General features: G+C 43.6%; 1 protein-coding gene across 1 annotated transcript; it reads right to left on the bottom strand.

Annotated features, from left to right (window-relative positions):
• Positions 1 to 1,415: 1,415 nt before the first annotated feature.
• Positions 1,416 to 3,009, bottom strand: LOC141640140 (uncharacterized). Its single transcript, XM_074449031.1, has 4 exons — positions 2,569 to 3,009; positions 2,431 to 2,463; positions 1,982 to 2,321; positions 1,416 to 1,870 (listed from the first exon to the last, which is right to left on the bottom strand). Exons 1-4 carry the CDS (start codon positions 3,007 to 3,009, stop codon positions 1,416 to 1,418), a joined length of 1,269 nt encoding a protein of 422 aa, XP_074305132.1.
• Between the last annotated feature and the right edge of the window lie 11,800 nt (positions 3,010 to 14,809).

Below are 14,809 nucleotides of genomic sequence, written 5' to 3'. Positions count from 1 at the left end.
CCCAATCTAGCTGACAATCTGGCTCCTGAGGATAATTCTGCTGATGGGCCTGCTTCCACTGTCCATCCTGCTCCTGGAGGTGCTCCGGCTACTGCTGTAGGAGTGGAGCATGTTTTGCTGGATTAGCGAGGTTCCTGGAATCAAATTTATTTCTGTTTTAGTTTTCTTGGCCCTGTGTGGCATAAAACTTTGTCAGTTTCCTGGATAATTTTGTGGTATATTTTGGCTTTGCTCATGGGAGCAAGGCGTATTTTGAGACTTTGCCATTTTAGGCATCTAGTTTAATACTCTGCCATCTCAGGCGTTTAGTTTAATATTCTGCCGTTCCAGGCGTACCTTTATCTTATCGTGCATGCACCTTTTTCGTTGTCTTTGTTGCCGGCTTTCGTTGTCTGGAGGCTCTGGGATCTAACTGCCCCTCTGTTCAGAGGAACCTCGCTTGCATGGTCGTTAAGTATTGCAGGAGCCTAGCTTGTCCGATCTGTGGATCCTTAGGCATGAGTCCATACTTCTCTGTATGGCGATACAAAATTCCACCAGATTAGCTCTGGTAGGCTTCTCTTTCTTAGAACACATGATTTTCAAAGAATTAAGAAAGTCAAAAAATGTCCTATTGGTAAACTTGGGTTTTAAGATTTACAACGTTAATACATGCTAAAGATTTTTACTTATGGTTTAAAAGTTTGAACATATTAGTTAAAATCGAAAGGTTTGATTTGGAGCTTGAAAAAAGAAACTACTTTTTAGGATGAAAAAATCAGGGTTCTTAGAAAGACAAGAACACTTAGCAAAACCTGGAACCTGATGGGGTTGTATTTGGCTGACTACATGCCTGGTTGCTGGCTGCTATAGTCTTCTTAGATATAATATTTCTTTAGGTGGATGATATTCCACGATCTGGGGACTATTTGCCTTTCCATTGTCATGAGCCTGTAGGCTCCATTACCAACGATACTTTCCACCTGACAGAGTCCTTCCCAATTGTAGGCAAATTTGCCCGCTTGTCGGTTCTTGGTGTTTTGAAAGACTTTCCTCAGGACCAGGTCTCCTACTTGCAGGGTCCGGACCTTTACATTTTTGTTGTAGCTCCTGGGTACTATTTGCCTGTATGAGGCCATCCTGATCTGGGCGCTGATTCTGAGTTCATCCACGGTGTCTAAGCTGCTTGCCATTTCTACCTGATTTCGTTCCTCTGTTAGGCACCCGTACCTATGGGTAGGGACCACGACCTACGAAGGACTAAGCGTGACTCGAATACCGGTGAAAGGAGTTTGTCCCGTTGCTACTTTAGGGGTGGTTCTATCAGCCCATAGAACTAGTGGTAGCTCTTCCGCCCATTTGCCCCCAATCTCTTCCAGCTTCTATCTTAGGTTCTCCACTATAATCTTGTTGATGGATTCTGCTTGACCATTGGACTAAGGGTTCCTGGAAGTAGATTTCTGCAATGAAATGTTCCATCTAGCACAAAATGCTTCTGTCTTATTGCCAATAAACTGAGATCCATTATCACATATTATTTCAGATGGAATACCGAACCTATAGATGATATTGCGTTTAATGAAAGATATCACCTGGGCCTCAGTAACCTGAGAGGACGACTCTGCCTCTATCCATTTGGAGAAGTAGTCCGTCATGGCGAGCATGTAGACCTTGTTTCCTGGTGCCTTGGGCAGTGGTCCTACTATGTCCATTCCCCATTTCATAAAGGGCCAAGGTGAAATGACGGGGTGCAGAGGCTCTGCAGGCTGGTTGGTGACTGGCGCATGTCTTTGACAGGCATCACATTTTTTTGCGTATTCCATAGCATCCTTACGCATCGTGGGCCAGAAGTACCCCTTTCTGAGGGCCTTGTTGGACAGGCTCCTGCTCCCTGCATGGTTTCCATATTCACCACTGTGGATAGCATGCAAAACAGCCTGAGCTTCTTCCCTATCCAGGCACCTCAGGTAGGGTCCTGCGAGGGATTTCCTGAACAAGATACCATCAATCAGCACAAATCTGGAAGCTCGCATTTTAAAGCTTCTTACCTCTTTTTTATCTGCTGGAAGTATGTCATTCTGCAACCAATCTTGGTAAGGCTTCCTCCAGTCTACAGCTTCCTCCTGACTGGTGGTGTTGGTTAACACCCCTTCTTCCTGTGATTGCAGTGAGCCAGCTGTGTTTTCGTCGCCCTGTCCTACTTTTGATATTGCAGGTTCCAGTACATGAACGATAGGTATGGTAGAGATTGTACCTGATTTGAATGTTGCCCCCAGGGCAGCTAAGGCATCAACCTCCACACTCTGGTCCCTGGGGATTTGCTTAATGTTGAAGGTTTTGAACTGGAGTTTTAACTCTTACGCTATTTATAGGTAGGCCATCATAGTGGGGGTCCCTAGATGCATAAGAGTTATTTACATGGTTTACGATAAGTTGGGAATCGCTGTATACCTGGAGGTGCCTGATTTTTAAGTCCAGAGCTAGCTGCAGACCCAAGATCAAGGCTTCATATTCTGCTTCGTTGCTGGTAGCTTTGAATTCACACCGAACGGCCTGGACCAAGAGGTTCTCTTGGGGCTACATAAGGACCAGACCAACTCCTGCTCCCTTTATGTTGGAAGCTCCATCTACATTCAGCTCCCACATCTGCTCCCCTTTGTCTTCCTCCAGAGTGAGGATGTCCTTCTCGGCCTGCGTCTGGAGGGAGGGGCAAAAGTCGGAGACAAAGTCTGCTAGAGCCTGGGACTTGATTGCTGCCCGAGGTTCGAATTTCAGATCGTAGCCACTTAGGTGTATGGAACATTTGACCATTCTACCTGATAGCTCTGGGTTCCTCATTATAGTCTTAAGAGGATAGTTAGTTACCACAGAGATAGTATGGGATTCAAAATAAGGTCGCAACTTATAGGAAGCTGTGACTAGTGCAAGTACAAGTTTTTCAAGTGAGGTGTACCTAGTCTCTGCAGGCAGCAGAGACTTACTGACGTAGTATACTGGATGTTGTACTCCTTCCTGGTCTCGGACTAACATTGCGCTTACAGCCACCCCAGTCACGGAGAGGTACAGGGACAAGGGTTCTCCGGGTTCTGGCTTTGACAAGAGTGGTGGGGTGCTTAGATACCGTTTCAGCTCTCTGAGTGCTTCCTCATGCTCCTCCGTCCACTCGAACTTCTAACTCTTCCTTAGGATGTCGTAAAATAACCTGCATCTGTCCGAGGACCTTGCTATGAACCTGTTCAGAGTAGCCACCCACCCTGTCAGGCGCTGCACATCCTTCGGCTTTTGAGGTGACTCTAGCTGGAGTATGGCCTTGATTTGTTCGGTGCTGGCTTCTATCCCTCTCTAGGTAACCATATATCCTAGAAACTTCCCACTGGAGACTCCGAAGTTGCATTTTGACGGGTTCAGCTTCATTTTATATTTTCTCAGGGTGCTAAAGGTGTCAGCTCGATGTTCAACGTGTTGCGCAGCTTGTTTTGATTTTACCACCATATCATCGATGTACACTTCCATGGTGTAGCCTATTTTCTCTTTGAACATTGTTTTCACCAACCGTTGATAGGTGGAACCTGCGTTCTTTAGACCAAAAGGCATTACGTTATAACAATAGATACCTCGTTCTGACCTGAATGCCGTTTTCTCCTGATCATCAGGGTGCATCTTGATCTGGTTGTAGCCACTCCAAGCATCCAGGAATGTGAGCATTTCGTGACCTGTTGTGGCATCTACCATAGCGTCTATGTGCGGTAGCGGAAATGGGTCTTTAGGGCTAGCTTTATTTAGGTCCGTAAAATCGACACAAACCCTCCATTTGCCATTCTTTTTTAGGACTACCACCACATTAGATAACCATTCCGGGTACTTGACTTCCCTGATTTTTCCAGCAGCGAGCAGGCTGTCTACCTCCTGGTTTATGACCTGGTGCCTCTCTGGGGCAAACTTCCTCCTCTTCTGCTGGACAGGTTTGTAGCTTGGGTCCACGCTTAGCTTATGTGTTATTATATTAATGTTTATCCCTACCATATCATTGTGGGAACAAGAAAAACAATCCATGTTAGTTTTCAACAATTGAACAAGTTCCTGGCGGACTTTACCTGTGCATTCTGATCCAATAAGCACGGTTCGTTCTGGTTGCAGCTCGTCTAGGCTGACTTTGTCCAGCTCTGCCTGAGGTGGCTCGACATATTCCTCATGGATGCGCTGGCTCTGTAATTGCTATGCTGGCGGTCGGGTTATTGGTTTCAGGGCTATCTTGTAACAATTCTTAGCATCCTCTTGATCCCCACGTATCTCTTACACTCCCCAGGGTGTTGGAAATTTCAGACATTGGTGGTAGGTTGAAGGTATTGCCTTCATTTCGTGGATCCAGGGCCTGCCAAGAATCACATTGTAAGTAGAGGGCCTATCGATAACCAGGTATCTCACCTGTTTATTGACTCCTTTGGCATAGGTTGGGATGGCGATTTCCCCTAGGGAGGGCTTTGTTTCTCCGCTGAAACCGACCAGAGGTACCGCTTTCGTTGCTAAGTCCTTCTCGCTGAACCCCATGCCCTTGAGTGTTTCTAGCATAATCAGGTTGACGGAGCTTCCTGTATCCACCAGGATCTTCCTTACCTCACAGTTTTCTATGGGGAGGGTGATGATCAGAGCGTCGTGGTGTTGTTCTGGAGTGTTTTGTGCATCCGTTTCATCATAGGTGACTGCTGGGAGATCCTAGCGGCTGATTCTGCAGGAGTGTTCTGGTTTGTCTCCTTTGGTTTGTGTGGCGTGCCTTTTGGCTGCTGAATATGTCAGGTCGCACAATTCCGAGCCTCCTGTAATAACATTCACAATTCAAGTGCACACAGGCGGTGGAGAGGGCAGAACCTGATTAGTGGAATTAACTTTGGTGGAGCCTCCTTGCAAGAGGTGGTCTAAGTTTCCTCAATCGTATTGGAATTTGACTTCCCTTCTCAAGGTGTAGCATTCGTCGGTGTCATGGCCTATATCATCGTGGTACTCGCACCTCTTGCTGGAATCTCTTTTATCGTTAGGGCGCTCGTCAGTCCGCTTCCTAGGCCATCTGACTCCCCATATCTCCTTAAGGGCCTTGAGTACTCCGGCAAGGTTAGTCGAGAATTTATACTCACTTACTTTCAGAGGTGGCTCAAAATTATTCTTTCCTCCGGGGCCCTCGGAAACTTTGTTCACGGGCTTGCTGTAGGGTTTGGCTCTTTCGCTCTGCTTCTCTATAGGTGCCTTTCTGGATGTATGATTTGTGCCATAGGCAGTTCTCCTGGGCCCTGAGTCTTCCTCTAGCCGCATGACTGCAATTGCCTTCGTTTGTACCTCTTCGAAGGTAGTGCAGGGGTACTTGGTCAGGTCTTTATATAAGTCTGAGTCCTGGCGAAGTCCTTGGCGGAAAGCTTCTATGGCCGTGGCCATGTCACACCGGGGAATTTTCACCTTCTCTCTGTTGAATCTGTTCAGAAAATCTCTGGTAGCCTCCTCAGGTCCCTGTACTATTCGGTACAGGTCGCTGGTTTGTTTTTCTGGTCTGCGGCTGCTGGCGAACTGCTGGTGGAAGGCATTGACTAAGTCGGCGAAGCAGGTTATGCTCTTATTGGACAGGCTGACGAACCATTGCAAGGCGGCTCCGGACTGAGTGAATCCAAACCCCTTACACATACAGGCTTCTTTCAAGGAACCTGTTGCGGTGATCACCATCATCTTCTGTTTGTAGTAGTTGATATGATCAAGAGGATCTGTGGTCCCGTCGTAGAGTGTCATGGCTGGCGGCACACATCCTTTGGGAATGCCAACAAGGGCTATGTCGTCCACGAAAGGGGAGTCCGCGTAGCTATCACATGTTGCCTTCTCCAGGGGTCGGGCTACACCCGGAATCCTGTACATTAGGTCCCTTAACTCCTGATACTGATGCTCCAGCAAGCTGCCTGTTCCTGCAAGAGGGTTAGATACACGTGGACAGGAGCCAACGGGTGTACCTCCAAGCCAGGCTCCTCCTGGGAACTGACTGCCTGGCTGACTTGCCAAAGGTGTTGCATAGATGATGGTTCCTGGTTGCCATTCTAGTGCCTGCTGAGAAGAGGCTCCTCCTACCCAGGTTCCTCTAGAGAAATAACCGCTTGCTGGATTCATCATACTGGTACTGGGTCCTGGATTCCATCCTGCCACCTGCTGGACGGGTGTTCCTGCAAAAGATTGCGAGTTAGTCCCTAGTTGGCTATTTGACAAAGTACTATCTGGGGTTGGCTGCAAGCTTAATGGTCGATCAAAAGACATGAATCCTAATCCACCGGGCTCGATGGCTCCTCTGGGTGGTATTCCTTCAAGATCCAATCTGGTGATCAGTTCTGCCGGGATGATCCTGCACTGGTGGCTGAAGCTAGGGCCTCAGAAGGTGGAGGCAACGTAGCTGACGTGGTCCTAGTCCGGGTTACTGTTGCTATCAGGTTTCTGAAGACTTGGTTGTCCTTCCTCAGGCTTTCGATGGGCCGGTGCAGGGTGTCCATTCCTTCTAATACCACTCTCGTTGGGTCTGGTGATGAGGCTCCTGATTTTTTGGGAATTCCTCCCGATGAAGTCTCCTGAATCTGGGTCCTGATGGGACTGCTTTCCCTACTGGATCTTGTCACACTGGGTGCTACTGATGCCTTAGGCACCTGCGGTGGTTTGAAAGGTGGCGGCATGGCTTTCGGGGATGCGCTGACAGGGGCCATCTGGCTGGCTGCTAGTGATGCGGTGACCGGTCCTATGGTTGCTGGGAGAGATCTTCCCCCAAAAGATTGAGAGGATACCCCCTAGGTGCTGGATGAGCTTGAACTGGCTCCAGACATGGTGACGAACGAATTGCTGACTTTTGGCTTTATGAAAAATTGATCACTGAGGCCCCACGGTGGGCGCCATATTGTTTTGGTCATAATTTATCGACTAACTATTAATTTGTAGGGTCAAAGTGATCACTCGTGGCTTTGAATGAATTAAGAGATCGACAAACACAATCGAATGAAAAGACAACAAAGAAAAAGTGACACGAAAAAGTTTTGGTGACGCGGAAAACCCGTTGTGGGAACAACCGCGGGGGGAGTCGGAATCCCACCAAAGTTCGTACTAAGAATAATCTTTTTGCAAGTAAGGTCGTACAAGTGTGTATATTTTTCTCTAGCTCTCTCTCCGAAAAAAGCCGTCCCTCTACTGCTGCACGTTTCCCCCTTTTATAGCTAACTTCTTAGGGTTTTCCTTTTTCAGGGTCCAGAATGCCCGTTGCGAGGTTCCAGGAGCAGTTACCACTTTCTTTGGGGAAGTAATTGCTCTGACTTTTCTCCCCTTTGACTAATACTTTATTATCTTTCAGTTGTGTTTGTTTACTTTGATCTTGCGGTCCTAATTCTGCTAAGTCATCAGTCTTATCACACTTGTTCTTCTCCACTCAGCGCCTGCCACGTGTTCCATAGAAACAATTGTAAATTTTTCCCCTAACAGTGGCTATCGACTATTTCACCAAATGGGTAGAGGCAGCATCTTACACTAGTTTTACAGTCAAAAACGTGGCAAAGTTCATACAAACCAATATCATCTGTCGATATGGTTGCCCACATGAGATCATTAGTGACAACGGATCACATTTCCAGGCTGAGACTGAACAATTGTTAGCCAAGCACAAAATCAAGCACCACCATTCATCGCCGTACAGGCCACAAACTAATGGTGCAGTGGAGGCAGCCAACAAGAATGTTGTCACAATCCTCAAGAAAATGATCGATAATTATCGAGATTGGCCAAGTAAGATACCATTCGCCTTATGGGGATATCGCACATCCGTTAGGACGCCCACTGGGGCTACCCCTTTCTATTTGACTTACGGCATGGAAGCTGTGCAACCAGTTGAACTAGAAATCCCATCCTTATGCATCCTGCTCGAAAGTCAAATTCCAGAAGCTGATTGGAAAAGAGACAGATATAAAGAACTCGTCCTCTTGGATGAACGAAGATTGCGCGCATTATATAATGTGCAAACATATCAGGCACGTATCAAACGAGCCTTCAACAAAAGGGTTAAGCCTAGAAATATCAAAGAAGGAGACTTAGTTCTCAAATCAGTTAGAGCTCTTTTACCTGTCGATCCACGAGGAAAGTTCAAACCCAACTGGGCCGGACCATTCTTGGTCAAGAGAATACTCCCGCGTGGTGCGGTTAGAATCACGGACCTAGAAGGGAATGAATTTGCTAACCCGACTAACCTCGACCAACTAAAACAATATTATGCCTAGAATAGGACAAAAACGCGCCTCGCATAAAACCCACGTGCCGCTCATGCGACAGGAAATAAAACGGCCCCTGGCCCGCTGAAATAAAGCTCATGTCACCTTGCTCTTGCATTTTGACAATTCATCATCCTCATATCATCAAATAAATTGAACTGTGTTTTAGGAGTAAGTAAAAGCTCATGCTCATTTTCTAGTTCACTACAAGCTCTTGCTTAGAACAATTATTCTTTTACATTTACTCGAACTACGCGCAAGGGTTGATTTTATTTTTTAAATGAATACGTAGGCAATCCTTCACAGGATACAACTCGTTATTTTAAATTTAAATAGATGGACATTTGCATTTGCATTTGAAATTCGACAAGAATAATAAAAGAAAAATCACATAAGTTTCATAACTAATTAATCTTTTATTCACTTTTCCATAAATAATATTAGTACGCCACATAATATAAATAATAAAAATAACGAATAGGCTAGGATTCTAAAAACCCCACCACTTATTACAAATAATAAAAATAATAAATAATACTACGACTTAGGCTACTCTTCCATCTTTCCCTTGCCTTTGTCATTTTTATCATACTTTTTATCTCGACCACGAGCCGGGCGCTCCTGCGTTATCTCAGGCCTAATCACCAATGGTCTCTCTTGCGGTCTAGCCTTACCATTTCGATCAACCACCATCTCTACGACAGGAGAAGCCTTCGATTTCTTCGATGGATGAACAACTCGGAATCCGGCTTCTTCTTCCCCCTCAGTCAAATGCTTCTCGTTCTCCTTCGCCACCTCACAAATATTGTAGTCAACAGGCTCGCGCTCCTCGGGAGTAGTAGCCTTCCTCCATTGCAAATAGGAATCCGAAACCCACAGAGCACTAACAGAAGACTGTAGGAACCACATGTTTCTCTGAGCCCACCTGAGGGTCCATTCTCTACGACTCTCGGCAATATGTGCCACTGCAGTCTGAGGGACGGTATCAAGCTTGGGAATTGTCTATTTAAAGCCCAGCTGACTCATCAATCTCTCCGGGAAGATGCATACCATGAATTCCAAGCCGGGAATGCGCACCGATCGAGTAGGATCCAAAGACAAAACTCCAGTAACTGACTTGAGATGCCACCACGGCACCACCCATCTGATCAAGGGACCATCCTCATTCTTGAGCTTGTTCTCCCAATAGTTGCAAACCCGAGTAAAATCTACCATATAAAGTCTGGTCCTCATGGCAATCGATCTAGCATGATATCCTGGAACATTAGCTGGGGGCTCGATCAACCGCAGACGCTCCATGAGCCAAATCTACTAAAGGCAAGGATTAATGTTCAACCAAAAAAACGAAAAAAAAAAAAAGAAAACGACAAAAAAAAAAAAAAGAAAAAGAAAACCAAGGTCGCGTTCTTACCTGCAAAATGATAGGACTTCCCAAATAAGGAAGATCATGGTTGGCTTTCCTGTTATCTAGCCCCAAAATGATCTCTCATAGGCACAGACAAGCTGGGCTCCTGCGCAGCTCCATTTGCTTAACCAAGCTCAAATAACGAGGATCTCCTCTCATTTGTTTATCGACATGCCCCTGGAGAACATAACCATGCAATAGGCAAAATCCGAATTCCCTACGCCTCGTCGTATAAGAAATCGAAGGGTCTTCCCTACTTATAAATCGATCAATAAAGTCAAGCATACAGACTCCTTTTGAGGTCACAAGGCGGTCAACCTCGGCTCTAGTCAGTCCAAGCAAATCTCTAAACTTGTTTTTGTACCCTTGAGAGCTAGAGGGTATGGCAGGCATATATTCCGGATCCCATCCTCCAATTGCAGCAATCTCCTCAGGAAAAGGACAGATATCACCTCCAGGGAAGACAAAAACATGGAAATTAGGGTCCCAATATTCGAGACAAGCATCCAAGAATGGTTTAACAACCTTCACCAGTTTCAAACTCAAGATTGACCCCAAATTGAAAGCGCCCATATCGTGCTTCTTGACATTTGTAAATTCATTTGTCCATTCTTTGAGACGGATTTCCAAGGCATCCATGATTTGTAAATTTTTTTCTATATAATAGGAGAATTTTATATTATATACGAAAGGAGGACGGAAGAATTGTGTGCATAAAAGCCCCTCGACGTCTATATTTATACTAAAAGTTGTTTCCTAAAATCCGTCAGAACTGGCAAACTGAGGAAATGGCGCAGCACTTGCTGCGCCTCTTCGAAGGGTCGCAGCTCGTGTTGCGCCTCTTCCTCAGAGGGTTTCTGTTTTTTTTTATGCGTTGGATCTTTTCTAATTCCTTTTTATATGATTTCCTATTCGTATAGGTTATTATTTTGGTAATTCCGTCAAATTACCATATATTTTGTTTCCTAATTTTTCGGGCACGCTTTTCGAGGCGAAATCTACATTTTTGGCAAATAAGCACACTTACCCATTTCATTTTATTTTTCTTTTTTGGGGGAATCATTTCACTCGCGTTTCACATTTTACTTCCAACCTACCCATTTCATTTTTTTTTTCTTTTTTGGGGGAATCATTTCACTCCCGTTTCACATTTCATTTCGAACTTATACGTTTCTTTTTTTCCGTTTTTTTAGGGGGTAGTCCTCCCTACCGTCCGATCATTTTCGGCAATTTTTGCGCTCATTTCTGGGCAATTTTTCGCATTTTTTAGGTCTTTTCTTTGTTTTGCGCTAGTTCAGGCCATATGTGCAATATGTGTTTTATTAGCGATTTCTATGTAAATTTCGGCAGCATGACGGCGTAAACCGTCATCTACCAAACCTGTTCAAAGCTAACCTGCAGGAACAAACAAGACAACCCAACAGCAAAGGCACTCAGTGAAGGAAATGTAGATCTATATACATACTAACATACTCATATATGTTTAAATTAATTTGTCATAAAATTAAAACGGATTTTATGCATGCAAACAAATAAACAAAATAGAGAAGAAATCATATTCTTACATTGGATGTATCGGTTTTATGGGCACAAAAGAAATCTCCTTTTCTTTTGTTCTTGAGCTTTCCTTATGGATGAACCAAGATCCAAGTGTAGGATCTCTCCCTAAGCTTTATACCCAAGGCTTACTCTTAATCAAATTAATATTATATGAGCTAGTAGAATATTAATCTTGTGAAAAATTGAACCAAAAATGTTTGGTTTTTACTCTCTAAAACCGGTTAGAGGAGAGGGATTTTTAGAGGTTTTTCTCTTTCTAAAATATTAAGAAGTAAGAATGAATAATGATAGATAGATACACACTAATGCATGTAGTGTTTTTATCAAAATATAAGACAAAAATCCTTTTGTCTTTCCTAGGGTGAAACCGGGTAGGAGGGTAGAAAGGGGGAAGAGAAAGACCCAATGCATGCCCTTGTTTGCCTTCACAATGCAAACTAGGGTTGCATGGCTAGGCTCTCTATAGAATGATTGTGTTTTCCACTTATTTAATCAACCACAATTAGCCTAAACCACCTCCAATTTTCGGCACTTATTGTAATATGGATTCCATATTATTTTTGTCAAATGTCAATATGTCACATGTCATATGTAACATAAATTGTTATGTATTTTTAACATATTAAAAATCAACGTATTAATAAAAATACGTCATATACAACAATCAACTTAGTAATTCAAAATTACTTGTACCAAAATATTTCACCAGTTTATAAATCGTATTTATAATAATTCATTCAAATTCAATTGTTTCTTTAAACAATAATTTCATCCGTGTAATGATACAATTCGATTACTCAGACCGTATCTCATTTAATCACATTTCAATTTGATACGTAAATTTTACTTCCAAAATCGTCCGTCAATTTTTCAAGTAATTTAATTAACTCGTAACATTATACGATTAATTAAATGATCAATTAAGAGTGTTGCCCTATAGTTATGACCTAGGGGGTCAACTGATCACCACCGTCACACGACAGTAATGTCAAACTCTAGTCAGCCAATCATTACCGATATATGTTGACCAGTTGACAGTATAAATACTTCCCAATTGTATTCTTTAAAATGAGATTTAATAATGATATTTAAATCATATGATCGCACTATTGTTGAGGACACATTTCCCAACAATCTCCCACTTGTCCTCGACAAGTGTGCGTCACCAATTCTCTTGTCCTATTACTATCTCCCACTCAATGTAAGGTGTCTTTCAGGTCGTACTTGCAAGTGATCATATCGAGAGTGGTTTCCTCGATCTGGAGAATAACTGATTGACCGGACTTATCTATCATAGATACTTTCCGAGCGTGGCCACGCATTTCCAGTTCATTACTCCTCGAGTGGCCCTGAGATATTGTTATAACCCTGACTAGGGGTGGACAATTCCTATCGCACTCATTCCCTTCGACTAGCCACATCCATCATAACCCAAAATATGCCCATTTGATCCCATTTACGAAGGTCGGAGTAACACAAATCAAAGTTAATCTGAAACCGTGCCATCTTAGGTGAATAGTCTTTAGTCAAAAGAATAGACTCATTAGAATACTATAGTAGCTCTCGCCACGACCAGGCTATATAAATTTACCAGAACTCTATAAGCGGTCATTAGGCCCGACAAAATGTTCCTAACAGTCTGCCTATGTGATCGACTAGTCATCTCACATGACTCTATGGCACTTGAACTTGCCATCAATCGCCTCACACTCTAGTCACTTCGAGACGTCACCTCATACAAGTGACTATGGGCAAATACTATGTTAATCCGTGTTCACTTTAACGGGGTTCAATTGTCTTCACAACCCGTTTGGATGTAACAATGTATAAATTAAAGATAAAAGACAAATGTGATTGTGAACATGAACAAAAACAACACTTTTATTTCATTTAAAAATCTAACAAAAATTTGGTATACGTTTAAGTCCCATGGACGTAACATGTCCATCATGTTTAGCCTGCGATAAAGGCTTGGTGAGCGGATCGGCTATGTTGTCATCCGTCCCAACCTTACAAATCGCAATTTCCTTCCTTTCAATAAAATCTCTTATTACATGATATTTTCTAAGTACATGTCTAGATCTATTACTAAACTTTGGCTCCTTAGCTTGGAAGATCGTCCCACTATTATCACAATAGAGAGTGATGGGATCATTGGCGGTGGGTACTACTTTTAGACCTTCCGTGAATTGCCTGATCCACACAGCTTCCTTGGCAGCTTCTGATGTTGCTATGTACTCAGCCTCCGTTGTAGAATCCCATGATTCTGACTTCCTTGAAGCTTCTCCAGCTTACGGCACCACCATTGAGCATGAACACGAAACCAGCATGTGATTTCAAGTCATCTCTATCTGTTTGAAAACTTGAGTCCGTGTATCCATTATCACGCAACTCAGTGTCTCCTCCAAACACAAGGATAGAATCCTTAGTTCTTCTCAAGTACTTAAGGATGTTCTTGACTGCAATCCAGTGACTCTCACCTGGATTTCCTTGATATCTACTCGTCATGCTCAAGGCATACGAGACATCAGGACGTGTGCATATCATGGCATACATGATTGATCCAACAGCGGAAGCATAGGGGATCAACTTCATGCGTTCAACATCATGGGGTTCGGAGGGAGATTGAGTCTTGCTCAATATCGTCCCGGTTACCATAGGTACGAAGAATCTTATCAACATAAGATTCTTGACTTAGTGCCAATATCCTCTTGGATCTATCTCTATGGATCCGGATACCTAATATGCGTTGTGCCTCTCCTAAATCCTTCATTTGGAAGTGGTTACCTAACCACTTCTTAACAGAAGACAACATTGGAATATCATTTCCAATGAGTAGTATGTCATCGACATACAATATTAGGAACACAACATTGCTCCCACTGAATTTCATGTATAAACATGGTTCTTCAACACTTCGAGTGAAACCATTTTCCTTTATCACATGATCGAAACGATGATTCCAACTTCTAGATGCTTGCTTAAGACCATAAATAGATCTCTTAAGCTTGCACACTTTGTTAGGATTTTTTAGAATCAACAAAAACTTCGGGTTGTATCATGTACACCTCCTCTTCTAAATGCCCATTTAGAAAAGCGGTTTTGACATCCATTTGCCATATTTCATAGTCATAAAATGCGGCAATCGCTAACAAAATCCGTATGGATCTTAGCATGGCTACGGGGGCGAAGGTCTCATCATAATGGAGACCTTGGACTTGGGTAAATCCTTTTGCCACTAGCCTAGCTTTATAGACATCGTCATGTCCTTCTATGCCATTCTTGACCTTGAATATCCATTTGCATTGGAGGGGTCTTGCCCCTTTAGGCAAATCTACCAAGTCCCAAACTTGGTTTTCATGCATAGAATCCATTTCGGACTTCATGGCTTCAAGCCATAAGGAGGAATTTGGACTAGAGATTGCGGCCTTGTAGGTGGCGGGCTCATCACTTTCCATAAGCAATACATCGAGTGTTCCATCTTCCTCGATAAGTCCCACATATCAATCGGGATGGCGAATCACTCGGCCCGTCCTTCTTAGTGGAGGAGGTACAACCGCGTTAGACGATGAAGGAACATCTTCTTGCGTCTCTATCTCGGTTT

Source organism: Silene latifolia, unplaced genomic scaffold (genome assembly GCF_048544455.1).
Source record: "Silene latifolia isolate original U9 population unplaced genomic scaffold, ASM4854445v1 scaffold_73, whole genome shotgun sequence".
Classification (NCBI taxonomy): domain Eukaryota; kingdom Viridiplantae; phylum Streptophyta; class Magnoliopsida; order Caryophyllales; family Caryophyllaceae; genus Silene; species Silene latifolia.
This window is presented reverse-complemented; position numbering and strand designations above follow the sequence as displayed.

Bases quoted from the DNA above. Each gene is read 5' to 3' on its own strand.
- LOC141640140 (XM_074449031.1), bottom strand. From the start codon at position 3,009: ATGTTAGTCCGAGACCAGGAAGGAGTACAACATCCAGTATACTACGTC. The intron at 2,464-2,568 runs GTCCTTATGTAG...TTGGGTCTGCAG, and splicing joins AGGGAGCAGGAGTTGGTCTG to CTAGCTCTGGACTTAAAAAT. The intron at 1,871-1,981 runs GTATCTTGTTCA...GAAACCATGCAG, and splicing joins CAGATTTGTGCTGATTGATG to GGAGCAGGAGCCTGTCCAAC.